This window comes from Hemiscyllium ocellatum, chromosome 35 (genome assembly GCF_020745735.1).
Source record: "Hemiscyllium ocellatum isolate sHemOce1 chromosome 35, sHemOce1.pat.X.cur, whole genome shotgun sequence".
Classification (NCBI taxonomy): Eukaryota; Metazoa; Chordata; class Chondrichthyes; order Orectolobiformes; family Hemiscylliidae; genus Hemiscyllium; species Hemiscyllium ocellatum.
Window position 1 is genome coordinate 4,718,067 of NC_083435.1, and position 27,224 is coordinate 4,745,290.

A 27,224-nucleotide genomic window follows, 5' to 3' on the forward strand; every position below is an offset into this window, starting at 1 on the left:
ACCATCAGGACTGACCACCTGAAGGTGCAGGGTATTTGGTTTGGAGGGTGTGCCAAGTCTTGGGAGGAGCGTATCAGGAAAGTGAGGCAGAAACTGGGCAGATGGAAGCTACAGTCGCTCTCCATCGCGGGAAAAAAACCTGGTCATCAGGTATGAGGCACTGTCAGCATTGGTAGATGTGGCACAGGTCCTGCCTACTCCCAGAACCTGTGCTGTCGCAGTCACCTGGGCCATCTTCCATTTTATATGGAGATCAAAGATGGACCGGGTCCGAAGAGACTCAATGTATAAAGATGAGGGCAACCGGAGAAAGAACACACCCAATGTAACCCTCACCCTGACGGCCACCTTTGTGTGTGGCTGCATCAAGCTATACGTGGATCCCAGGTACGCAAACACCAAGTTTCACTACGTACTGAGGTTCTACCTGTGCCCGGTGCTGCGAAGGATGGGCCTGGCCTCGCTGCCGCGGAACGTTCCAAGTAGTTAGAGTCATAGAGATGTACAGCATGGAAACAAACCCTTCGGTCCAACCCGTCCATGCCAACCAGATATGCCAACCCAATCTACTCGCGCCTGCCAGTACCTGGCTCATACCCCTCCAAACCCTTTCTATTCATATACCCATCCAAATGCCTCTTAAATGTTGCAATTGTACCAGCCTCCACTACATCCTCTGGCAGCTCATTCCATACACGTACCACCCGCTGCGTGAAAAGGTTGCCTCAGAGGTCTCTTTTTTATCTTTCTCCTCTCACCCTAAGCCTATGCCGTCTAGTTCTGGACTCCCCCACTCCAGAGACTTTGTCTATTTATCCTATCCATGCCCCTCAATTTTGTAAACCTCTATAAGGTCACCCCTCAGCCTGCAGGGAAAACAGCCCCAGCCTGTTCAGCCTCTCCCTGTAGCTCAGATTCTCCAACTCTGGCAACATCCTTGTAAATCTTTTCTGAATCCTTTCAAGTTTCACAACATCTTTCCTATAGGAAGAAGACCAGAATTGCATGCAAAATTCCACTAGTGGCCTAACCAGTGTCCTGTATAGCCGCGACATGACCTCCCAACTCCTGTATTCAATACTCTGACCAATAAATGAAAGCATACCAAATGCCTTCTTCATTATCCTATCTACCTGCGACTCCACTTTCAAGGAGCTATGAACCTGCACTCCAAGATCTCTTTGTTCAGCAACACTCCCTAGGACCTTACCATTAAGTGTAAAAGTCCTGCTAAGATTTGCTTTCCCAAAATGCAGCACCACGCATTTATCTGAATTAAACTCCATCAGCCACTTCTCAGCCCATTGGCCCATCTGGTCCAGGTCCTGTTGTAATCTGAGGTAACCCTCTTCGCTGTCCACTACACCACCAATTTTGGTGTCATGTGCAAATTTACTAACTGTACCTCTTATGCTCACATCCAAATCATTTATGTAAATGGCAAAAAGTAGAGGACCCAGCACCGATTCTTGTGGCACTCCACTGGTCACAGGGCTCCAGTCTAAAAAAACAACCCTCCACCACCACCTTCTGTCTTCTACCTTTGAGCCAGTTCTTTATCCAAATGGCTAGTTCTCCCTGTATTCCATGAGAGCTAACCTTGTTAATCAGTCTCCCATGGGGAACCTTGTTGAACGCCTTACTGAAGTCCAAATAGATCACATCTACTGCTCTACCCTCAGCAATCTTCTTTGTTACTTCTTAAACTCAGTTGGACCGTTCCGTATCACCTGTTCTTCGTGGAGAAATTTATGAAGAAAAACACCTTTGACCACAAGTCCATCAGCAAGTGGTCAGCACGAAGTGTCCTTGAGACCCTTCGGGAAAAGAAGAGGGCGGATCCTGTCGAGCGGTTCCCTGGGCAGACTGTCAAAGTCATTTGGCAAAATGCCTCATTGCCAGAACTTTCCAACAAGCACCAGGACATGGCTTGGCTTGGCTTGGCTGGTGGTGAGAAGGGCTCTGCCTGTGAGATCCTTTACGCACACCTGGACTCTTTGCCACACCCCACGCTGCTCTCGAAGCGGCTGTGGAGGGGATAAGACTGTCATACACCTCCTTCTGGAATGTGCCAACACAAAGGAAATCTGGAGACGAATGCAGTGGTGTTTATCGAGGTTCCTCCCAAGCAGCTCCTTGACAGGGGACTCCGTGCTCTACGGTCTGTTCCCCGGGACGCACACCGAGACCAACATCAACTGTATCATCAACTCGCTCTTTGGTCTCTCCAAAACCTGTTGATCTTGCAGCTGAATGAGCTGACTCCGACTGAATATTGCGGACTGGCACATTCCAAGGTCCAGGACTACGTGTTGAGGAATGCGCTGAAACTTGGGTCAGCTGCTGCCAAGGCGCAGTGGGGAAAGACCACCGTGTAACGTCTGCCTGGCAAAAGAAGAACAGGGGGCCCACTCAGTAAGTGGGCTCCACTGAAGCCTCAGCTAAATATATGGATGATAAACGTACAGACCTGTATATATAAATTATTAATTTCGATCTCTGTATATAAAGAAATGCAAGGTGCACCTATGAATGGCACCACCAATTGTACCGATCATCAAAATATTTTATGTATATTTATATTATTGAAATAAAAAAAATGATCACAGTGCAACAATGTCACTAACACACACACCATCTTAGCTACAAAGTACCTCAGTACAATCCTGAGTGACACAATTGAAAAATGAAGAAAATTAAGTTACATTACACCTTTACACAGTATAACCATAGGCCAAGAAAACAAGAAGTTAAAAGGACAAACATCACAGACACTCCCCAAGGGCTCTCCATAGCAGACCAATGCAGGGGACTCCATGTGGTCTGTTCATGGGAGCTGCCAGGTTCTGCATTGGACTGCTGCCCCCCCATTCACCCAGGCTGCTGGTGTCCTTACTTTGGGCATGCTGGTCACTGGCCTTCCCACTTTCAGCATGTGAGTTGCCCTGGGTGCTCTGGCTTCCTCCCGCAGTCCAAACATGTGCAGGTTAGATAGATTAGCCGTGGTAAAAACCCCATGGCGATGGGTTGCATCTGAGTGGGATGTTCTTCTGAGGTTTGTGCAGACTTGATCGGCTGAATGGCCTGTTTGTGCATGATGGCTCATCACTGGGAACTGATGTGTTACCCAGGAGGGCCAGAGGAAAACGAGGAAATCAGATATTCCACACCATGGGGAAATGAGCTGGAAATGACAATCATTCTGAACGCATGAAGAAGTGTTAGGAGATCCTGGATAGTTCCCAGTTCCCTGGTCAATAGCTATCCCACAACAAATGTCACACTAAATAATTAATAAGTCATTCTCACATTGCTGTTTATAGGAGCTTGCTGTGTGAGAATTGGCTGCTATGTTTCCCATAGTGATTAGCAGTTAATTAACTGAAAATATTCCTGGACAAGTTGTTTCTTTTACTGCAAAAACAGTTTTGCCCCCACCATAAAATAATTTTACATTCAGATAATACATTCTATTTTGTCCCAAGTGACTAGAGATTTAAAATGCAAACATCAGGTTCTCAGGAGTGTGTTGAATGGGCTCGATAGGATGAAAGTCCAGTTCCTGTTCAGTCCTTGTGCATCAGGATTTGTCAATGACCGCCTTCACAGGGATCTGCTGCATCTTGGACATTCTGTTGCTCACATCTTTTTGTTGTGTAATTTGTCAAAGAGCAACATTGTGCCATTAACACCAAATTAATAATAGGCTCAATATTTACAAGGGCTGGTTTGGAGTAAACATCATAATATCCATTTGTGAATTTGCATGACCTAATTACATATGCAACTTAATTGACTGTAAGCCTTGGATTTGTTTAAATGATAACATGTAAAAGGAAATCAAGTAATTTGTGCTTGAATAAAATTTGTTTGTAAACTCCTGATTTCTGTTGCACATAATATGTGCATTCAGTTTTGAGTGTGGAAATCTACCAACCCTAAACATGCTCCAAAACCAAGTCTCCAAAGCTCTCTACAGTAGGCAATTCCAATGGTTCACAAATCTCTGAATAATAAGTAAAGGTTTAACCTCAGACCTGAGTGACAGCCCCTAATTTTTAAACTGTGCCCCCTGGTTCTAGACTCCCCAATCAGTGGAAATAACTTACCTGTATCTAACCTGTCTATCGCCTTTAAATAATACATACATTTCTAGAAGCCCCCCTCTTCATCCTTGAAACGTTACAGGACATAAATCAACTTGTCCAAACTCTCTTCATTAGTCAGTCTCACCATCCTGGGAACATGTTTGCTGAACTTTGGTTGCAGTGAATGGTTAGAATGCAACTTTCGGACTACTTGAAAACATTCGGACAGCACTGTGGCTCGGTTAGGTGAACTGGCCAAACTAAATTGCCCATAATATTCAGCTATGTCGAGGCTAGGTGCATTAGTCAATGGTAAATGTAGAGCAATAGGGTAGGGGAATAGGTCTGGGTGGGTTACTCATCAGAGGATGAGTGTGGACTTGTTGGGCCAATTGGCCTGTTTTCACAATGTAGGGACTCTATGAAAACAGTCAGCCAAACATTCACCTTTGGGGTGAAAGTAAATCAGTGGAAGACCCTCCAATGACACTCCCTTGAAATATCTAACAATTCTCTCACTTTCACTGAAAACATCCTAACAGCACTGTGGATGTAACTAAACATCATGGAATTACAGCTGTTTAAAAAGACAAGACAACCACCATGTTTCTCAGAGAAATAAGATGTTTCAATAATGAGGGTTTTCTGCTGATGGGTTTCACAATATCAAAAAATTAAGCATGAAACTCCCAAAACTTACTCTCAAACAACACTTCAAAACATCATGTGGCATTTTTTACTGTGAATTTCTCTGCACTTTAGAGATTTTATCTGCAATATGCAACTAACCAATGAAGTAGCATATTCTATTCCCAGGACACCTCTAATACTTCAGTGGTACCTCTGTGCAATTCCCTGCCCAGTGAAGCAGTTGAAGCTACAGCATTGACTGTTTTTAATGTAGACGAACAGGAGACTGGAAGAACACAGCAAGCCAGGCAGCATCAGGACGTTGAAAAGTCAACGTTTCGAGTATCCAAAATGCTGACTTCTCCATGTTCTGATGCTGCCCCGCTTGCTGTGTTCTTCCAGCCTCCTGCTTGTTTTCCTTGGAAAATATCTGCAGTGTTTTTGTCTCTGACCTTGAATGTTTTTAAGGCAAAGATAGATAGAATTTTGAATAGTAAAGTAATTGAGGGTTATGGAGTGAGAGAGGGAAAGAGAAGCTAAGTCAACAAAAAGATGAGCCACAATCTTATTACATGGTGGAGCAGGCTCAGGGGACCAAATGGCCACTGCTGCTCCTATTTCTTACCTCCAGAATGGACTGAGACATATCTCAGGACAGGCATTAAACCAAATTACAGCAGTAACAATTCCAAACAATATTGTGGCAAACAATCGCAGCCTCAACCCCCAATTCAGCCGTTCCCATCCCAGATCCAGCCCGGCCCCATGGGACACTAACAGTGTGTAATGTGAAGGATAAGCATTCCTGGACTGTGTGAATGAGAATTTTTGACATGAGTATGCATCCTGTCCAACAAGAAAGGATCCAATCTTCATCCAGACTCTTGGAAATGTGGTGGGCCAAGCAGATCAAGTGTGAATGGGGATCATTGAGAACACAGAATTGAATCTGTAAAATTCTTTCCCACAAAGTGCTTTTTAAGTCTGAGTCATGTAAAATGAAAGGCAGACTGTTAGTCAGTACGGGAATCCAGGGTTGTGGCAAAAGAGTGAATCTGAAAATTATTGTATCAGTAATAGAAGATTAAAGTGCAAAAAAAACAGTTTCACAAAGAATCCATCACTGCTTGTTCACTTACTTTTAGATCATAAGTGTATACTTCTGAACATCCCGAACATTCACAATTTAGAGAAACAAAGAGAATTTGTGCCTTATAATGAGAAGCTGGACCCAAGAAACGCACAAAGAATGGTCAATTATTGTTTCAGATGTTTGTCAGAAACATGTACAGCTCAGACCCTTCTATCCAACTTGTCCATGCCAACGAGATATTTGACATTAATCTAGTCCCATTTGCCAGCTTTTTCCACCATTTCCCTCTAAACCCTTGTTGTTCATATACCCATCCCAGATGCCTTCTAAATGTTGTAAGAGTACCAGCCTCCAGTTCCTCTGGCAACTCATTCCATACACACACCATTCTCTTCATGGAACAGTTGCCCCTTAGGTCCCTTTTAAATATTTCCCCTCTCACCTTGAACCTACGCCCTCTACTTTTGGGCTTCCCATCCTGGGGAAAAGATCTTGTCTACTCGTTGTATCCTTGTCACTCATGATATTACAAACATCTAAAAGGTCACCCATCAGACTCCGACAGTCCAGGGAAAATAGCCTCAGCTATTTAGCTTCTCCCAGTAGCTCAAACTGGCAACATTCTTGTAAATATTTTCTGAATCCTTTCAAGATTCACAATATTTGTTCTGTAGCAGGGAGACCAGAATTGAAAACACAGTATTCCAAAAGCACTGGAAGTACTGGTGAGCCAGGCAGCATGGAGGGGACAGCGAGCCCAGCTTTTCAAGGTAGGCCTGACTGCTCTAGACCGGCCACCTCCTTTAACTCTCTCTCTCCTTGTGACTTTGTTTCTTCTTCCTGAGATCGCAAGCAGGCCAGAGTGGGGTCATCAGTGACTTGTGTGGGGTATCCTGGCATTGTAGGCCCAACACATGGACTCCTGGAATTGTTGGTGAAGCAGCAGCTGTAGCGATGGCAGAACAAGATTTCTGGCTGCATTCTATCTAGAAAGGGGAACTTGCAGAGACTTTGTCTAAGTCCTGAAGCTGTGTTTGTGAACTCAGCCAATGAAGATGAACTCTGTTTAAGTCCTTAGATAAGTTTATGAATACAAACTGGTGGGATATGGATAACGAGCAGGCAGGGGTGGTGAGTTTAGTTTGGGATTATGCCTGGCATGGACTGGTTGGACCAAAAGATCTGTTTCCATGTTTCATGACTCTATGACTATACTTTATTTTTACTCTTTCAAATTGATACCGGATTGTGGCAACAGAACATGTTTCAGTCTATCTTTCCAGATAGATTATTTATTCATTTCATCAAATGGCGGCACTGATTCTGGGAGTTCAGTGGTCTACAATCTCCTCTTCAGTCTTATGACCTTATTCGTGAGAATTAAATATTGATGAATATCGCTATGTATGGAAAATAAGACTGGAACTTACCAGAACGTGGCATCATTTTCGGTGAAATCCTGTGTACTTTATACATTTCCTTTACAATTAATATCTGACCAGAACAGCAATGTATTTTGTGTACAACGACCTCTAATATAATTCCAAAGGAAGTTCCAGTTCATTCTCTGTTAAGGTCAATGGAGAAATGCTCCCAAATGGGGAATATTTCACTTGCATAGTCAGCCAGTTCTCATCAACAGGAGCAGTATAAAACAAAAGTCAAACAGGAATCATTTCAGAAAATTGGAGGTGTAGTGGACAGCAAAGAAGTTTACTTCAGATTACAATGGGATCTTGACCAGATGGACCAATGGGCTGAGAAGTGGCAGATGGAGATTAAATTAGATAAATTCGAGGTGCTGCATTTTGGGAAAGCAAATCTTAGCAGGACTTATACACTTAATGGTAAGGTCCTACGGAATGTCACTGAACAAACAGACCTTTGAGTGCAGGCTCATAGCACCTTGAAAGTGGAGTCGGAGGTAGACAGGATAGTGAAGGCATGGTTTGGTATGCTTTCCTTTATTGGTCAGAGTATTGAGGAGGTTTTGTTGCTGTACAGGAAATGGGTAAGGCCACTTTTGGAATATTGCATGCAATTCCTATCAGAATGATGTTGTGAAACTTGAAATGGTTCAGAAAAGATTTACAAGGATGTTGCCAGGGTTGGAGGATTTGAGCTACAGGGAGAGACTGAACAGGTGAGGGCTATTCTATTCTTGAAGCGTCGGAGGCTGAGGGGTGACCTTATAGAGGTTTATAAAATCATGAAGGGCATGGATAGGATAAATAGACAAAGTATTTTCCTTGGGGTGGGGGAGTCCAGAACTAGAGACCATAGGTTTAGGGTGAGGGGAGAAGATATAAAAGAGACCTACAGGCAACTTTTTCACACAGAAGGTGGTACATGTATGGAATGAGCTGCCAGTGGAAGTGGTGGAGGCTAGTACAATTGCAACATTTAACAGGCATTTGGATGGGTATATGAACAGGAAGGGTTTGGAGGGATACGGGCCAGGTGCTAGCAGGTGGGACTAGATTGGTTTGGGATATCCGGTTGGCATGGACAAGTTGGACCAAAGGGTCTGGTTTCCATGCTGTACATCTCCGTGACTCTCTGACGAGAATACATTACGGCAACTTACCAAACCTGTATGTTGACGGTATATTTTAGGTGTTCTGTATCAAGAGTGAGGTGCAGAGTTCCAGCAAGTAGAAACCTTTGCCCATAACTCTTTGAGGCAATTCACAGAGACTGTAAAATGTACATCAACCCTCATCCCAAGATAAGCCTCTGACCACAATATCCACACTATTGTGAACTATTATTATCTCTCATACTGACCTAAACTACTATCAAATTGCTACACTATTCCAAAATAAATCCTCACTGCCCTCTGAAATGACCCACAGACATTCAGACCAGGAACAAATACAGGACTGGCAATGATTATAGACCTTGCAGCTGATGTCCATGTCTTTTCAGAGGGACAATTAAACAGATTTAACCCCCACCCACCATTCCCCCCCAAACCTGATCCAATAATCATGATCCAACAGGAAGATTTGTTTTATAAGAAGATGAGAATGACGGCTCAACTTTTTCAAGCAGCCTAAGTGTATGTTTTTCCCCCCTTTCCCCCAGGGTTTTCCTGCTGCACTGTCCATGAGATTTACTCCAATTCCTGGACACTCCCTGACAGCACATACCCGCTCCCCTTCCCCAGGGACCCAGCCCCGGGCTCCCTGCAGATCCCCATCCATCCACACACACACACACAGCCCCATCCTTTCCCGCTGCCGCCGGGCGGGGGCGGGGGGGGAGAGATCCCGCTGGAAATTTCCGCCTCTTTCCAGAACCTTCTTCCCCGGGCTCGCTCCTTCCAGAACACTCCCGGGCTCTCGGCGTCTCGCGGAACCGTCCGCGCCTCTCATTGGCCGCCGCCTCAGAACCTTCCAAAACGTTCCGCCGTGACCTCACCGCCGCGCTCCCCCATTGGCCCGTCCCGCCGCCAATCATCCAGCCCAGCCTCCCCGGGAACGCCCACGTATTCTATTTAAAGGGCCGCAGCTCCCAGCGAGCGTCACAATCAGAGTGGTTGGCATTGATTGGATACTGAGTGACAGCTCGGTCACTGAGACAGACAGAAGGGAGCTCTCCACAGAAGAGGAGAAGACTCAGTTCGACCACAGACTTTGATCAACATGCCTGCAGCTCAAGGAACAGCCATTGGCATTGACCTGGGCACCACCTACTCCTGTGTTGGGGTCTTCCAACATGGCAAGGTGGAGATCATCGCCAATGACCAGGGCAACCGCACCACCCCCAGCTACGTGGCCTTCAATGACACTGAGAGGCTCATCGGAGATGCTGCCAAGAACCAGGTGGCTCTGAACCCCCAGCATACCGTCTTTGATGCCAAGAGACTCATCGGGAGGAGGTTCGATGACCCAGTTGTCCAGACTGACATGAAGCACTGGCCCTTCCAGGTGGTGAATGATGGAGGGAAGCCCAAGGTCAAGGTTGAATACAAAGGAGAGAATAAAGCCTTTTACCCTGAGGAAATCTCTTCCATGGTGCTGACCAAGATGAAGGAGACAGCAGAGGCCTACCTGGGACACCCTGTCACCAATGCTGTTATCACGGTGCCTGCTTACTTCAATGACTCCCAGCGCCAGGCAACCAAAGATGCTGGTGTGATCGCTGGCCTCGATGTCCTCCGTGTCATCAATGAGCCAACGGCAGCTGCCATTGCCTACGGCCTGGACAAGAAGGGCAGCGGAGAACACAACGTTCTCATCTTTGACCTGGGGGGTGGCACCTTCGATGTGTCTATTCTCTCCATCGACGATGGTATCTTTGAAGTGAAATCAACGGCTGGTGACACCCACTTGGGAGGAGAGGACTTTGATAACCGCATGGTCAATCACTTCATTGAAGAGTTCAAGCGGAAATACAAGAAGGATATCAGTCAGAACAAGAGGGCAGTCAGGAGGCTGAGGACAGCCTGTGAAAGAGCCAAGAGAACCCTGTCTTCCAGCACACAAGCCAGTATTGAGATTGACTGTCTGTTCGAAGGCATTGACTTCTACACCTCCATCACCAGGGCTCGTTTTGAGGAGCTGAATGCTGACCTGTTCAGAGGCACTCTGGAACCAGTGGAGAAAGCTCTGAGAGATGCCAAGTTGGACAAGTCACAGATCCATGACATTGTCTTGGTTGGGGGCTCCACCCGTATCCCCAAGATCCAGAAACTGCTGCAAGATTTCTTCAGTGGCAAGGAGCTGAACAAGAGCATCAATCCTGATGAGGCTGTGGCCTATGGGGCAGCTGTTCAAGCAGCTATTCTGATGGGGGACAAGTCAGAGAATGTTCAGGACCTACTTCTCCTGGATGTCGCTGCCCTGTCTCTGGGTCTCGAGACAGCAGGAGGTGTCATGACTGCACTCATCAAGCGCAACACCACCATTCCCACCAAGCAGACCCAGATCTTCAGCACCTACTCTGATAACCAGCCTGGTGTCCTTATTCAGGTGTATGAAGGGGAGCGAGCCATGACCAAGGACAACAATCTCCTGGGTAAATTTGAGTTGAGTGGCATTGCTCCTGCCCCTCGCGGTGTGCCACAGATTGAGGTCACCTTTGATATCGATGCCAATGGCATCTTGAATGTCTCTGCCATTGATAAGAGCACTGGCAAATCGAACAAGATCACCATCAGCAATGACAAGGGCAGGCTGAGTAAGGAGGAGATTGAGAGGATGGTGCAGGAGGCAGAAAAGTACAAGAATGAGGATGAAGCCCAGCGGGAAAGGATCGGAGCCAAGAACAATCTGGAGTCCTACGCCTTCAACATGAAGAGCACAGTGGAGAATGAGAATGTGAAAACTAAGATCAGTGAGGGAGACAGGAAGAAAATTCTTGAGCAATGTAACCAGGCAATCCTGTGGCTGGAGAACAACCAGATGGCAGACAAGGAGGAGTTTGAGTACCAGCTGAAAGAATTGGAAAAGCTGTGCCGTCCCATCATTGCCAACCTGTACCAAGGAGGAGCAGCAGCAGGGGGTTCTTGCAGAGCCCAGGCTGGATGTGCCACTTCCACAGGACCAACAGTGGAGGAGGTGGATTAAAGGACTGGAAAGTCAGAGCCTCCGCAATCCAGGCCTGAACTTTAGACTGGGACTGGGTCAGCACCATGATCTCTCTCTTTCAGTGACAGGGAGAGGAGAGGGTTGCTGCAGAAGTTACTGCCAGCTGTAACAGTGATGATGTCACTGATCTTGGAGCCTGTTGACATTTTGGAATTTGTTTGTCAATGTGGTGAATTAATTTTCTGAATCCTCTGGCGGAACATAATCTTGTTATATTTGTTTTTATAGGGGATAGTTCTTAATGTACAGAAAAATATTTATTTTTGTTTACAAATGCACTTTTTAAAAAAATACAAATGTTCTTATTGATTTCTACATGTTTCTTTCTGAGGTGTATGATTTAACATAAATGCTGTGAATGATTTCTCTTTGTTTTCCTACTGCAAAGCATTTCTGACACACTTTCACACCAGCACTGAGTTATTTTTACTCCAGATTATGAAACATAGAACAGTACAGCACAGAAACAGGCATTTAGGCCCACGATGTTGTGTTGTCCATGGCCCCAAGTTAAACTTGTCTCTTCTGCCTGGCAATCCCCCTGCCTCCATTGCATGTTTACTCGTGTGCTGATCTAAAAGCCCATTAAAAGTCATTATGGCGTCTACCTCCTGCACTACCCCAGGCTGTCCATTCCAGGCACCTAGTTTTAAAAAGAACTTGCCTTTTACATCTTCTTTCAATTTGCTCTGGCTTAGCGTCAATGCATGCTTTCCAGCATTAGACGTATCACAGCTGGGGAAGAAGTGTGGTCTGTCAATCCTATTTATGTTTCTCCTCTATTTCTGCTGCTCCAGAGAAAACCACCCTCATCTGTCCAGCATCTCCTTCTAGCTCATACTCTCTAACCCAGGTAGCGTCCTGGTAAAACTCTGCTGAGCACTCTTCAAAGTCTCCACATTCTTCCTGTCGGTCACAACCAGAACTGAAAGTGCAAACTGACCAAAAACTGGGGAATGCTAGTATTTCCTTGAGTTCAAACTCCTTCTGGTCTCCTTCGTCTCGCAAGGATATTGTGAAACTTGAAAGGGTTCAGAAAAGATTTATGAGGATATTGCCAGGATTGGAGATTTTGAGTCATAGGGAGAGGTTGAATAGACTTGGGCTGTTTTCCCTTGAGTGTTGGACACTGAAGGGTGACCTTGTAGAGGTTTATAAAATCACGAGGGGCATGGATAGGATAAATTGACAAAGATATTCCCTGGTGGGGAGTAGAAAGATATAAAAGAGACCTAAGGGGCAATGTTTCCACGCAGAGAGTGATAGGTGTACGGAATGAGCTGCCAGAGGAAGGGGTGGACACTGGGACAATTGCAATATATAAAAGGCATCTGGATGCGTATATGAGTAGGAAGGTTTTGGAGGGATATGGGCTGGGTGCTGGCAGGTGGGACTAGATTGGGTTGGCATATCTGGTCAGCATAGATGAGTTGAACTGAAGGGTCTGGTTTTGTGCTGTACATATCTATGACTCTACGTCGTTCGGTACAAAGGCCATTTAAGAATTGCTTGCTTATGATCACATACTGTTTCTCATGTTGATGTTTTGTTTTTAATTCAAACTAAACTTCAGGACAAATCTTGCTTCTGGCAAAATGGCAAGATTGTTGCCCAAATTTAGAATTATTATTTCGGTGATTAATAAATTCTGTGATTAATAAATTGTATCTTTAGAAGGTGTACAGATAGTCCCTGTGCTGAATAGCTGACTACAACCATGACATCACAGGGTGAACACGTGGGGGTTAGGGGGTGTGTAATAATCGGGCTGGGGTTGGCCGATTCAGCCTGTCAGTTCAGAATACAGCTCTGGGGCATAGGTTTGAGTCCAACCACCGGAGATGGAGAAATTATATTTCAGTTTCAATCCGATATGGAATGCAGCTGTGGCCCAATGACAATCAAGTCATCACTGTCAACTGTGGTTTCAAAACCTCTGGTTTCCTCTTGTCATTTGGGGGAAGCATCAGCCATCCTTACCTGGTTTGGCTGATGTGATTCCAGAACGAGAGGAAAGGGGATGATTCTTAACTGTCCTCTCAGCAAGTAATGACCGGCAATAAACCCAGCCAGCAATGCTCACACCCTGCTAACAAGCAAACTATATAAGAAATCCTGGTCTGAGTTCCCTGCAGCAGTTAATGCACAACCATAGAGTGATGTGTCTTGTTGTCTGTATCATAACCTGCACCAGAGCCTGACCGTTCCCCAACACTGTCCCCATTTGTAATAAGCCAAGCATAAAGTGAACAGGAAATTACTTCCCAAAATCTCTTGGACCCTCTGTATTCTAATTGGCTCACCTTTGACCAGGTTTTAGTCCTTTGTCCAAAAGTATCTTTCTGGTTCCATCACAACTTGTCCAGTAATGCTACAGCAAAACGCCTTGAGATGTGTTACAAAGCTAAGATGCACAGATATAAGTTGTTGTTGTTCTGATCAATGGCACAATAGGCAGGCTCACCACTGACATAGTTTATGATGCCTATTGCTGAAAGATTATATAAAATCAGACCAATTAAACCAAATACTCTGCATTGTGAATAGTCTGCCAATTTAATACAGCTCTAGTATCCGCCAGGTATAATGTCATTCATCAACCATGAACAAATCCTGTGTTATGAACCAGCTCTACTGGACTGTGACGGATGGCACCAATGCAGTGAATTCAAGAGCGATCCCAGACCAGCTTCCACAGTAGTTTCCCTCCCAGGACAGTAGGTGGTAATGTTGATCACTGCAAATGAGGCCATGGGAACCAAGGGAGAATATTAGTGAAGGATATCTCAAAGCACAAAATGCTGAGACACAGAGAGAGAGACAGAGACAGCATTAACAGGGACAACAGATCAAACTCCTAAAATCCTCTCACTAACAGCATTGTGGGTCTACCCAAAACAGACAGATTGCATCAGTTCAATAAGGCACCTTCTCAGGGAAAATTAGGGAAGGGCAGTAAAGCTGGCCTAGCCGGCACGACAAGAGATATACCTCTGGGAAGGGCAGGTCTGAGTGCTAAATATTCCTGATGACAAGGTGTTCAGAAAAGAATGGGATGGAGGAGGCCTGGCTGTATTGGTGACCGAGACCATTCAAATCTGGAGGAAGTGGATTTCCCACAAGGTCCAAGGGCGGAATGCATTTGTCTTCAGCGAAGGAACGATAATCGTGCAACAAGATTACTGGGTGTCGTCTCTCAACCACCAATCCTTCTTAATGATCTCTGAAAGCCTTGTGCTCCTCAGGGATACGATCACCAACGTGCCTCATCAGCCTAGACCAAGAAAAGGCCTTTGATAGGATATCGCACATGTACATGTGGGACGTGCTCTCCAAAATGGGGTCTGGGGAGGGAATCTGTAAATGGATCCAACTGCTCTTCACCAACATCATTAGCATAGTCTCAATCAATCGGTGGGAATCAGAAAGCTCGCTGATCAGATCTGGAGTCAGGCAGCGCTGCCCCCTCTCTCCTGCCTTGTTTGTGTGTTGGATAGAGCCCTTTGTTGAGCCCATCAGGACGAGTGTGAGCCTGAGAGTCGAAAAGTGTGGCATTGTACTTTTCCAGCACCACACTTCTGACTCTGAAGCTCCAACATCTCCTGTCCTCACTGTCTCTCTGTGAGTCTGAGAGAGGTGAATGTTCCAGGCAGTGCAGGTCAAAGCCTCCCTGGATATGGATGATGCTCGAATCAGCTGTCATTGCACAGCCTCATGGGAACCTGTGACCAGTTCAAACTGGCCTCGGCAGCCGAGGGAAATCGAGGCAAGAGCAAAGCCATGTTCTTAAAGAGTACAGGGAATATACAGAATATGTGGATATATTTACATCTGTGTGAGAGAGTGAAAATGAGAACAGTGAGTCAGAGGGAGAGGGTGAGAATGTGGTGTGATCTCACTGGATAACAATCTGGCTTGCACTGTGATACTATTGTCGATGCCAAAGACTGGGATAAATTCAGAATCCAGCCAGATAGAATTTTTTTCTTGCAGAAATATTTGTATCATCTATAAGTACAGGTGAGGTGCCAGATTACTGGGGAATGGCTGATGTTGTGCCATTGTTTAAAGAAGGGATGTAAGGACAAGCCTGAAAACCTCTGACCGGTGAGTCTGACTTCAGTGGTGGAATTCCTGGGAGAGTGTGGATTTTGTTCTCCCCTCCTCATTGATACAAGGAGCTCAATGGAGCATATTATGAAAGTACTGCTTTATCACCATTCAGTGTATAGATATCCCCCTCAGGATTTCATGAGCCCAGTGAAGCGTGAGAAATGGAAACACAGAGAAATCCCAGCTCCAGACTGGGGACAGGTGAAGGGATGGAGGATAGGCCTGAAGCAGGGAGTAAATGATGGAAGGAGAGACAGAAGAGATGTAATGTCCTTTCTCATTTTTACCATTTGACATATAGATATTTGGATATCATATTTGGACATGATTTTTTTGAAACTTTGGTTGTGATTTTACCAAGTATAACCTCAAAATTCATTGACAACATTTTGAAACAATCTATTGTCAATTGGAGTTTCTGAACCCAATCCCTGACCTCTGACACTAATCCCAGGGTCAGATCATTGTGAGGTCAGGAAGGCCCCGCTCATTTCACATTTTCAGATCCAAACCAGAACAAATTCTCAGAAATTTATTTAAATCCCAAGTCCCAAAGAAAGGATAACATTTCTCAGTGAATTTATTCCCAGTGAAGGTGTGGAGATGGGACTTGGTGTTAGCGTTGTAAAATGAAACTGTCCCAGCTTCATAACTAAGATACACTCCCACCTTCTTGGGGATCTGACTGACAGTGAGAGGAGATCGAGGGAAGTTTACATATAACTGATCCCAATCCCACTCGATGATCCAGAATCCATTCTCTGGGATCAGACTGATCAGTCCCTTCCTCTCCATAGACTCCATGGCTACTCCCAATCGCCAGTGCTGATTCCCCACCACCTCCACCTCCCAGTAATGTCTTCCCGACGTGAATCCCTCTGATCCCAGTACACAGAGACAGTCTGTAAATCTCTTCCCAGTGACAGTGAGACTCCTTCGGATCTTGGTACATCTAAAACTCTTCAAATCCTTAGACACCTCGAGGTAGGGATTCGCTGTTTCCACATCTAGAGTCACAGAGACTGGGAGAAAACACAGAATTAGAGACAGTATCTTGGGGGGAGAGGAGAGCATATCTGTGTGTGTGTGTGTGTGTGTGTGGAGGAAGGTGTGGGTGGGGGATGTGTGAATAGAGGAGGACAGTCTGCTTAGGTCATTAGAGTATGGGTCAGCATTATATTGTGAAGTGGAGTTTGAGGTGGCAAATAAATGTGGATCTTTACAGCTGCAAATGGAAAAAAAATTCAAACTCCACAGCTTTTATATTATTCCAGCCTATTTCAAGCTTTTCCTCTGAGTTGACACTCAATGGGATATTGCTCCAGCTGCCTCACTGAGAACAAGCTGCTGTTTGTTCAGGGCAATAGTGAGGACTGCAGATGCTGGGGATCAGAGTCAAGATTAGATTGGTGCTGGAAGAGAACGGCAGGTCAGGCAGCTTCCGAGGAGCAGGAAAATCAACGTTTGAGGCAGGAGCTGATTCCTGATGAAGGGTTCCTGCCCGAAACATCGATTTTCCTGCTCCTCGGATGCTGCCTGACCTGCTGTGCTTTTCCAGCACCACTCTAATCTTGACTCCTGTTTGTTTGAGTCCCACTGTCATTCATTATTTTCCGATATCATGGTGGAGTGAAGTGGGTTTTCATAACATTGAAAGTGAAAATGCTGAATCTGATCTCAAAATACCAATTAAACCACCTGAAATCCAATGTCATAGAAAGAAATTCAGCTGGTACTGGTTAGATTGAAATAGGGGACATTAGGAAAGTGCTTTATTGAAACAGTGGAGACAAGTCAAAGGATGTCTTTAGGATGAAGCAGTTCCCCTGTGATGAAAGGTTTCAGGCTGGGACTGTACTCATTGGAGTTTAGAGGAATGAGAGATTCTTATTAATATGTCTACGATGATGATGGTGTTGACTGAGTAGACATTGATAGGGTGTTTCCCATTGTGGGGGAACATTGAATCAGGGACAGAGTTTCAAAGTAAGGGCCCTGCCAATTAACATGGAGATGAGAAGGGAATTTGTGACTCAGGATCATTAATCTTTAGAATTCTCTCCCCCTCGAGAGCAGTGGAGGCCAGTTCATTGAATAGACTCGAAGCTGAGTTAAACAGGTTTTTTGTCAATGAGGGAGTCGAAGGTTGTGGGAGTCAGGCAGGAAAATGGAGTTAGGGTCACAATCAGATCAGCCACCATCTTTATGAACGACAGGGCCAGCTCTAGGGGTCACTCCTGCTCCTGTGTTTGATGAGAGAGAGAGAGAGAGAGAGAGAGTAGAGAGAGAGAGAGAGAGAAGAGAGAAGACAGAGACAAAGACAGAGACAGAGAGGAGGAGGAGGAGTTTGGTATGTGTGGAGGGATGTGTGTGAGTGGGAGATGGGTATTTGCGAGGATATACATGTGTCAGTGTGTTCATTGAGGAATGTGTTTGTCTGGGCTCTTCCAGTTACCTGCCACTTCAACACCTCTTTCCTCCGTGTTGCCATGGCAACATTTGTGTCTCAGGCCTGCTGCAGTGCTGCAATGAAGCTCATCACAAGCTGGTAGGACACCTCATCTTCCCCCTCAGTATCCTCAGCAATGAATTTAACAATTTCAGAGTGTGAATACTTTCTTCCAAATTCATTTCCCATTTCCACACCCCTAGCTCCTTTTCTGTGTTGGTTGTTATGATCACACTATAGCTTTAAGAAATGTATCTTATCTTGGCTTATTTCTATGTAGAAATATTAAGACAGCAGTTCTAAGCAGACATTCAGAAGCCACTGAAATAAACAGTTTGTGAAGCTTTGTTTTTTTTTCAAGTTAGTACAATAGAAGCAGCCTGAATGGGTGGGGTTAAGCTGCCACAGAACTAAGATTTTCAGTTTTAGGTTTCAGCAGTTGCTGGGATCTTGAAGCAGGATTTGGAAGCTCTTATTCTTCTCTCTCTGTTACAGCTAAAAGCTGGGGTTCTCTTCTGCTGTTAGAATTACATGTGAGATTATCTATTTTACTGAATTTCCCTTTGCTAAGGTTGTGATCATGGAATGTTACTCTACTGGAATAGTGACTTTCTAGCAGTTAATATATACTTGATTTTGTTCAGCATTTTAATAGAGTTACAGTGAAACCAATTCCTTTAATTTTGGTTTGTCTGTGTTTTAACAGTAATGTATGAATAAAGTGTGATTTTAACATGTCAAATTGCATCTGGAACACAATGCCTTACACAGTTTTAAAATAAGAAAATGTTAGGATCTCAACTATCTTCTTAATATATTTGGAGGGGGTTTGATCTGCTCCAAAACAGTTGTCCCCAGCAAAGCCAATCCATTTTCAACTATTCACACTGCCCATTAGCACCCATTCAGCATTTATCTCCCTTTCGGCTTTGCTTCAGGCATTCGCCGGCTTTGCTTTTATCTGTTTATTCTCTTTTTCTCTCTCTGGGCATCATTTCCATCAATTTGACTCAATCCTTCCCCTTCCATGAGCCACAGCCTATCAACAGAAAAAGCACCACCATCTTGAACAATCTGCCCCCATTTTCCTTTGTGTTCAGTTTGATGCTAACCAGCTTTCCACCAATTCCTATTGACTCCAGTTTAGCGAGGGCTCCTTTATGCTACACCAAGGTAAATGCTGTGTCAATTTCAAGGACAGTCAGAGCCACTGTGAACCAGCTTTCTTCATAGCTAAGTGCTTCATTCTACTATCTTTGATATTTGCACACACACCAATTCAAATTAAAAGATATAAATCAGATAAAAGGAACTTATCTGACCGTTACCTGGTTTACTGGTATTCCACACAGCAAATGGGAAAAGGTTGTCGAATTTTTCAGTGGACAGGATACCATCTGTAATTGATAGGATTTTTGTGTCATCACGAATCCTGTAAATATTAAATACACATTGATTGTAAGTTCATCATAAACATCATAAATCAAGTAACTTCACCAACTTGCACTGAGTTTCAGTAAAGTGCATGTCCTACCTTCTCTTCCGAGATGCTTCCTCCTGAAATAAACAAAACACCAATCTGAGTTGACAGAGACTGACTGTCTACATCCAGAAAGCAGCAGTTACACCCACATTGTTACAGGCTGCTGAGAATTGGCAATTTCAGGTATAAAAAAAATTGAACCATTGCAAAAGATTGAAGGAAACATGAAGATAATTTGCTGGCTTGGATGCTTAAATTTAAGAAAGGGGTCAAACTGATGGATTCAATGAGGATGTTTCCACTTCAAATCATAGGGTCATCCAGCACGGACACAGACCCTTCGGTCCAATCAGTCCATGCTGAACTAACCTAGTCCCACCTTCCTGCCACTGGCCCATATCCCTCAAAGCCTTTATTATTCAGGTACCTAAACAAATGTCTTTTAAATGTTGTAATTGTACATACATGATCCTTGAAAAAGTTATCAAAAAGTCTCTCGACTTTTTTTAAAATCGTTCTTTTCTCACCTTAAAAATTGACACACCCCAATCTTCAAATCCCCCATCCTCGGGGAAATTTTATCCATACCTCTCATTATGTTATAAACTTCGATGTGGGTACCTCTCAACCTCCTATGCTCCTGCGGAAAATGTCCCAGCCTTTCCAAACTTTCTTCCTTACTCAAACCTTCCTTACTTAGTAACATCCTTGTAAATCTATTCTAAAACCTTTCCAACTTAATAATATCCTTCCTATAATTTACTAACCAAAACAGTACTCCAGAGACACCTCACCAACCTCCTTCTAATGATTTTGAAAATATGAGCCAGTGAACATTATCCAGTTACACATAAACAAAATGGGGAGTTGAGGAGAAAGGTATTTATCAAGGAAGTGCTGAGAATGTGCAATCCACTGTCACACAGTGTGACTGAGATAAATATACTGAACAGGAAAGTAGAGAATCCCATGATGGAGAAGGGAGCAGAGGGAGATAGTGACAGGGGGGATGAAGGAGGATGGGTCTCTGCATCATGTTGGGTTAGTTCAGTCACACTTTCACTGAACTGAACTGAAACATAATCAATCACCTTCAGAAATATCACTCCTTCCTTTTGTTCCAACTGTTTTTCCAGCTTTGAGAGTTTCTGCTGAAGAAAATTTAAATTCTCTTCAATTTCACGAAGGTTTTGCTCCATTGTTTTGAGAATGTTTTCCTCTTGTTCCCGGATATCTCGGAGTAAACTCTGCTCTCTCTCAGTCAGCATCTGGTGCATTTTGACAAACTCGGATTTGATGTCGGTCTGCACACGGCTGGATCCTTCCTATCAGGAGAAATGTTAACACAATATGTTTCTGCAAAAGGACAACAAATGACCCAATCAAATGCTGAAGCTGAGCTCAGGGAGATTTTACCCGAATTTGGGAAATCTTCTGTTTCTGCTGCTGCTGCATTTCTAGAGCAGCCCATTTCTTCCCTGTCAGAGAATCCAAGGAAGATTTCACCCGATCCTGGGATTGGGAGAGAAAGTCAGAAAGTGAAAGTGTGCTACCATGAAAATGTGATGAAATAATCAGTGGGTGAAATCTCCTTTTACCTTGTAGATTCCAACAGCGTCTTTAATCGGCAGGAAGCTGTGAGATTTGTGTTCCGGGGAATCTCTACAAATCACACACATCAATTTCTTGTCAGTTTCACAAAACAGCTTCAGTTCTTCCTGATGTTCCTCACAGTGATGTTTACTTTCCTTCTCTTCTGGATTCAGACTTAATCTTCGAGCTTTCTCGGCCAGATTCGCTAAGGCCCGGTTTCCTCTGAGGTTTCTGTCCGGAATCTCCTGTCTACATTCCGGGCAGGAGTTTCTCTCTCTATCTCCCCAACTCTGGGTGATACAGGAGCGGCAGAAGTTGTGTTCACAATCCAGTATAACCGGATCAGTGAAGAAATCCAGACAAATGGGACAGATTACCTCCTCGGTCCAGCTCTCTCCCTGCAGTCTGGAATCCATATTCACACACACAGCACTTCCCGAATCAGACCGCTCCCAGCTCCAGTGTTCCTGCGCTGCTGAACACTTTCAGCTCAGTCCCTCCCTCAGGGCGGTCACTGCAAATATTCAAGGGGAGTTTTGTTTTTGGCCCGCCCATTCTGAGAGACGGAGACAGCCCCCAGAGCAGAATGAAGGGTGGAAACAGCGTGAGAGCAGCGACAGGGAATCCCTGAAGCCAGGAGGTGGGAGGGAAGGTTCTCTTGGGAATGGGGCTGGGGAGGGGGAGGGTGGGTGTGAAGAGAGATGGGAGGAGGCAGAGAGAGAGAGACGGGAGGGGGTGGACATTTAGACCTGGGTAACTGGCTGCCTGCTGCTCTCCTGTGCAGATTTCAATTTGTAGATACATTCTGTTTAGTTCAAACAGCACAAAATCTGCATTATAGTCAGTCAAGGTAGCCTTTCATAAATTCCTACTTTGGAAAGGAAGCCAGGGTGAGACACAAACAGACTGGAAACATGGCCTCACACCTAACATGCATTGTCTAACCGAAGGTATCAGCTTTATTCTGATAAAACCCGAAATATTAATCAATCGAAACCTGCATCCCCCTTCAACCCCCCACAATGACAGCATCGCGGCAACAGCCTCAGTACTCAACACCAACAACTGCCAATCTCCAAACACCATCCTACAACTCACCCGCTTCATCCTCGATCATCACGTCTTCACCTTTGACAACCAATTCTTCATCCAGACACATGGAACAGCCATGGGGACCAAATTTGCACCCCCAAATTGCCAACATTTTTGTGCACAGATTTGGACAAGACTTCTTCTCTATGCAGGATCTCCAACTAACATTGTACACCAGGTACATTGACGACATTTTCTTCCTCTGGACCCATGGCGAGGAGTCACTGATAAAACTACACAGTGACATCAACAAGTTTCATCCCACCATCAAACTCACCATGGACTACTCTCGACTATCTGTCTCATTCTTGGACACATGCGTCTCCATCAAGGATGGACACCTCAGCACCACACTCTACCGCAAACCCACAGACAACCTCACAATGCTACACTTCTCCAGCTTCCACCCAAAACATATTAAAACAGCCATCCCCTATTGACAAGCCCTAGGCATACATCGGATCTGCCCAGAGGAGGAGGACTGTGACGGACACCTGGAAGTACTCAGGGATGCCCTCACAAGAACTGGGTATGATGCCCAACTCATTGACCGCCAGTTCCGATGTGCCACAGCAAGGAACCGTAATGACCTCCTCAGGAGACAGACATGTGCTGCAGCCGACAAGGTACCCTTCATTGTTCAGAACTTCCCAGGGGCTGAAAAACTACACCATGTTCTTCCCAGCCTGCAACACATTATCAATGAGGATGAGCACCTCACCAAGACCTTCCCCACACCTCCACCACTTGCCTTTAAACAACCGCCAAACCTCAAACAGATCATTGTTCGTAGCAAACTGCCCAGCTCTCAGGACAACTCCATACAACCCTGTCACGGTGGACGCTGCAAGATGTGTCAGATTGTGGACATAGATACCAATATACCAATATTACGCGTGGGAACACCTCCCACCTTGTACATGGCAGGTACTCATGTGACTCAGCCAACGTTGTCTGTCTTATACGTTACAGGCATGGATGCCCGGAGGCATGTTACATTGGGGAAACTGAGCAAAGGCTACAACAACGGATGAATGGGCACTGCACAACAATCAACAGACAGGAGGGTTCCCTCCCAGTTGGGGAACACTTCAGTGGTCCAGGACATTCAGCCTCGGACCTTCGGGTGACCATCCTCCAAGGTGGACTGCGGGACAGGCAGCAGAGGAAAATGGCCGAGCAGAGGCTGATAGCTAAGTTCGGTCCCCATAGGGAGGGCCTCAACCGGGACCTTGGGTTCATGTCACATTACAGGTGATCACCATTGCACTATATATATACACACACACACACACTCTCACACACACACTCTCACACAACATAGGCACTCCTATACACACATGCACATGGACACACATATACACAGACGCGCACACAGACACCCACATACAGCCTTACAGACGCACACACTCCCACACTCACACATGCACTCCCTCACAGCCTTAAGACACTCTCCACTCACTACACACACACACACATACACTTTCTCACACTCACAACCCCCAACTCAGACAGACAGACACACACACACACACACACACACACACAGACAGACAGACAAAAACCCACATGCACACATATATTTTGTGGGGTGAATTTGTATTTGCAGGGTTATATTGTACTTTGTTCAAAAACTGCATGCATCCATGTAGAACTCTGAGCTCAAAAACTCCATGAATTCATGTAAAACTCTGTTATCTCACTTTTTAGATTGGAATCAATCTAAACATCAGGTCATAGACAGAGAACACAGGGGGCTAGCACCTTCAACATATTTTCTAGCTAGTACCATTGTTAACAGCTAACCCAAGAATGCAACTTTTTTAAAAAAGGTTTTCTGATTTACACATGAAAGAAGTGAAACTATCATGTTATTCAAACAGATAAAAGACTTAACAGACAATCAATTTTTCAATGTATAATTTCAGTTACATCACACTGCAAATATTTGCTATAAATTCTGTGTGTTAGGATTGAGCCCTCCACTACCACCTGATGAAGGAGCGTCGCTCCGAAAGCTGGTGTGCTTCCAATTAAACCTGTTGGACTACAACCTGGTGTTGTGTGGTATTTTAACTTTGTACACCCCAGTCCAACACCGGCATCTCCAAATCATGATTAAAGACTTAATAGCCATCTAGGTTTGTACAATGCATTCGCATGAGTTGTATGACCCTTTGATCTTTTATTATAAAGTCTGTGTCTCTCTCATACACAAACTGCCTGAGGAAGGAACGGGAGCTCTGAAAGCTGTTGGTTCAAATTAACCTGTTGGACTCTAATCTGGCGTCATTTGACTTTTCACTTTGTCCTCCTTCATATCCTTCAGTCCCAAAGCAGCCCCTGGCATGGATGGCCAAGTTGTGTCTGACTTTGTGGGAAACACAAGCTGAAACATATTGCCCAGCGCCTCCTCACCGCTCCCTTACAACCCACCAGGATCCTCTCAATCCTCACCTTGGGAGTCACTGCACAGAACTGAAGAGCCTCATCCCTGGTCCCATTCTGGGAAATCTCCCCTTGTACCATCCCTTCGGCCTTAACATCCTTCCGAAATGGCAAGCCCAGAATTAGCTGCAGCTTGGACAGGAGACCAGTGGTTCAGACTAAATACAGAGAGCAGTGAATGTGCTGGGTATAGTTAATAAGATTGGAAAAACCATGTGGTGGTACTACCAGAGACGTGCCTCAGGAAAGGGCAGGCCTGAATACTAAATAATCCTGATTACAAGGTTTTCAACAAAGAATGGGGAGGCGGATGGTTGGCTGTATTGTTGACTGAGAATATTCCATGTCTGCATGAAATGCACTTCCCACAAGGTGCAAGGATGGAAGTATTTGGCTATTCCAAAGGAATAAGAATGGTGCAATGACATTACAATACGTCCATCTCTCAACCGCCAATCATTTAGAAGGAACAAATCTGCAGGCAAATTGCAGAGAGATGCCAACATTGTAGAGTAGTTTTAATTGGGAACTTTATTAACTAGATACAGACTGGGACACGTGTAGGGTGTAATGTGAACAGTAGGCATTCCAAGTCTGTCCAGATGCAGGTTTGCTCGCTGAGCTTGAAGGTTCATTGTGTCGTCACATATTAGGTAACATCACCACTGAGCCTCAGGATGAAGCATGGCCCACTTTTTATTTATGTGTTTAGGTTCCTTGGGTTGGTGATGTCACTTCCAATGGTGATATCATTTTACGTTCTTTTTCTCAGGGGGTGGTAAATGGGATCCTAGTCAATGTTTTTGTTGATAGAGTTCTGGTTGGAATGCCATGCCTCTAGGAATTCTCTTGCGTGTCTCTGTTTGGCTTGTCCTCGGATGGATGTGTTATCCCAATCAAAGTGGTGTCCTTCCTCATCTGTACGAAAGGATACTAGTGATGTTCCTCTACTCTTCGTAATTCCTCTGTGCTGCAGTATGTGGTGGCTCATTGAAATAATGTTCTCATGCATTAGAAGCTGCATTAGTGACTGCTTTGCTGAACATCTCTGCTCTGTCAGTAAAAATGACCCTGCGCTTCCTGTTACCTGCCACTTCAACACCCCCCATGTTGCCATGGCAACATTTCTGTCTCAGGCCTGCTGCAATGCTCCAGTGAAGCTCATCACAAGTTGGTGGAACAATACTTCATCTTCCCCCTTGGTATCTTACAGCCCTCAGGGCTCAACAATAAGTTTAACAAGTTCAGAGTGTGAACATCTTCCTCCATGTTTGTTTCACACCCTGACATCCCTAGGACCTGTTCTGTATTGGTTGTTATGAAGATATTATTACTTTAAGAGGTGTATTTTGTACTGGATTATTTCTATGAATACAGATTAAGATATAGGTTCAGAGCAGCCTGATCAAGCCAATGAAGTGCCTGTAAACAATTTCTGAGGACTTGGGAATTTTTCAAGTTAGAACAATAGAAGCAGCCTGAATGGGTGGGGTTAAGCTGCCACAGAACCAAGATTTTCAGTTTTAGCTTTCACCAGTTGCTGGGGTTTTGAAGCTAGATGTGAAAATTCTTATTCCTCTCTCCATTACAGCAAAAAGTTGGGGTTCTCTTCCTGCTGCTAGAATTACATGTGAAACAATCTGTCTTACTGAATTTGCGTTTGCTAAGGGTGTGTTTATGGGATGTTGCTGTACTGGAATAGTTCGTGAGTAAAAGTTGTTAATATACATATAATTTTATTCAGCATTTTAATAGAGTTACATTTAAACCAATTCCTTATTTTTATTCTGTCTACCTTTTAATCATAGTGCCAGAGACCCGGGTTCAATTCCCGACTCAGGCGACTGACTGTGTGGAGTTTGCACGTTCTCCCTGTGTCTGCGTGGGTTTCCTCTGGGTGCTCCGGTTTCCTCCCACAGTCCAAAGATGTGCTGGCCAGGTGAATTGGCCATGCTAAATTGCCCGTAGTGTTAGGTAAGGGGTAAATGTTGGGGTAGGGAGGGTTGCGCTTCGGCGGGTCGGTATGGACTTGTTGGGCCGAAGGGCCTGTTTCCACACTGTATGTAATCTAATCTAATCTAAAAAAAAGTGTGATTTGTTTTAAACCCTGGCATTTTAACCAATCAAATCAAATCTGGAACACAATGACTTATACTTGGCTTTAAAATAAGAAAATGTTAAGAGTCTAGACTTTCTTCTTAATATATTTGGAGGGGGTTTGTTCTAGTCCAAAACAGTTGTTCCCAGCAAAGCCAATCTATTTTCAATCACCCGCCACCCCCACCCCCACCCCCACCCCTATTCATCGTCAGAGAAAATACCACTATTTTGCAGCTGCTGTCAGTTCTAAGGAAGGCACACTAGACTCAAGACAAGAACTCTGCTCAGTTTCTCCAGCACTATGTTTGATTCCTTAGGGAAGGGGGCTGGGGAAATTATAATTCGGAATCAGGAAATAGAAGAGGAGTTGAACAAATACTTTGCATCAGCCTTCACAGTCGAAGACTCATATAGAATTCTAAAAATTACAAAATATTCAAGAGTCAAAATAAAGAAAGGAGACAAACTTAATGACTATTCTGAGTGCAGGGAAACTCATGGGGCTGAAGATTAATGGGTCCCCTGGACCTGGTAGGATGCA

General features: G+C 44.7%; 2 protein-coding genes across 6 annotated transcripts; one reads left to right on the forward strand and one right to left on the reverse strand.

Annotated features, from left to right (window-relative positions):
- Positions 1-9,362: 9,362 nt before the first annotated feature.
- LOC132832455 (heat shock 70 kDa protein 1B) lies at positions 9,363-11,522 on the forward strand. Of its 2 annotated transcripts, XM_060850477.1 has the most exons (2): positions 9,363-11,274; positions 11,359-11,522. In XM_060850477.1, the coding sequence occupies exons 1-2, from the start codon at positions 9,459-9,461 to the stop codon at positions 11,382-11,384; spliced, it is 1,842 nt and encodes a 613-aa protein (XP_060706460.1). In that variant the 5' UTR covers positions 9,363-9,458; the 3' UTR covers positions 11,385-11,522. The 2 variants fall into 2 exon arrangements, with proteins under 2 accessions (XP_060706460.1, XP_060706459.1); XM_060850476.1 differs by having other exon boundaries at positions 9,363-11,522.
- A 2,406-nt stretch (positions 11,523-13,928) lies between these two features.
- Positions 13,929-21,525, reverse strand: LOC132832472 (nuclear factor 7, brain-like). Of its 4 annotated transcripts, none has more exons than XM_060850507.1 (6): positions 21,049-21,525; positions 20,867-20,962; positions 20,542-20,775; positions 19,502-19,524; positions 19,296-19,399; positions 13,929-14,142 (listed from the first exon to the last, which is right to left on the reverse strand). In XM_060850507.1, the coding sequence occupies exons 1-6, from the start codon at positions 21,457-21,459 to the stop codon at positions 14,024-14,026; spliced, it is 987 nt and encodes a 328-aa protein (XP_060706490.1). In that variant the 5' UTR covers positions 21,460-21,525; the 3' UTR covers positions 13,929-14,023. The 4 variants fall into 4 exon arrangements, with proteins under 4 accessions (XP_060706490.1, XP_060706489.1, XP_060706487.1 ...); XM_060850506.1 differs by having other exon boundaries at positions 13,929-14,154; positions 19,295-19,399; XM_060850504.1 differs by having other exon boundaries at positions 14,068-16,540.
- Between the last annotated feature and the right edge of the window lie 5,699 nt (positions 21,526-27,224).

Bases quoted from the DNA above. Each gene is read 5' to 3' on its own strand.
- LOC132832472 (XM_060850504.1), bottom strand. From the start codon at position 21,459: ATGGATTCCAGACTGCAGGGAGAGAGCTGGACCGAGGAGGTAATCTGT. The intron at 20,776-20,866 runs GTAAAATCTCCC...TTCTCCTGATAG, and splicing joins AGAAGATTTCCCAAATTCGG to GAAGGATCCAGCCGTGTGCA. The intron at 16,541-19,295 runs GTAACGGTCAGA...GTTTTCTCCCAG, and splicing joins GTGGAATACCAGTAAACCAG to TCTCTGTGACTCTAGATGTG.
- LOC132832455 (XM_060850476.1), top strand. From the start codon at position 9,459: ATGCCTGCAGCTCAAGGAACAGCCATTGGCATTGACCTGGGCACCACC.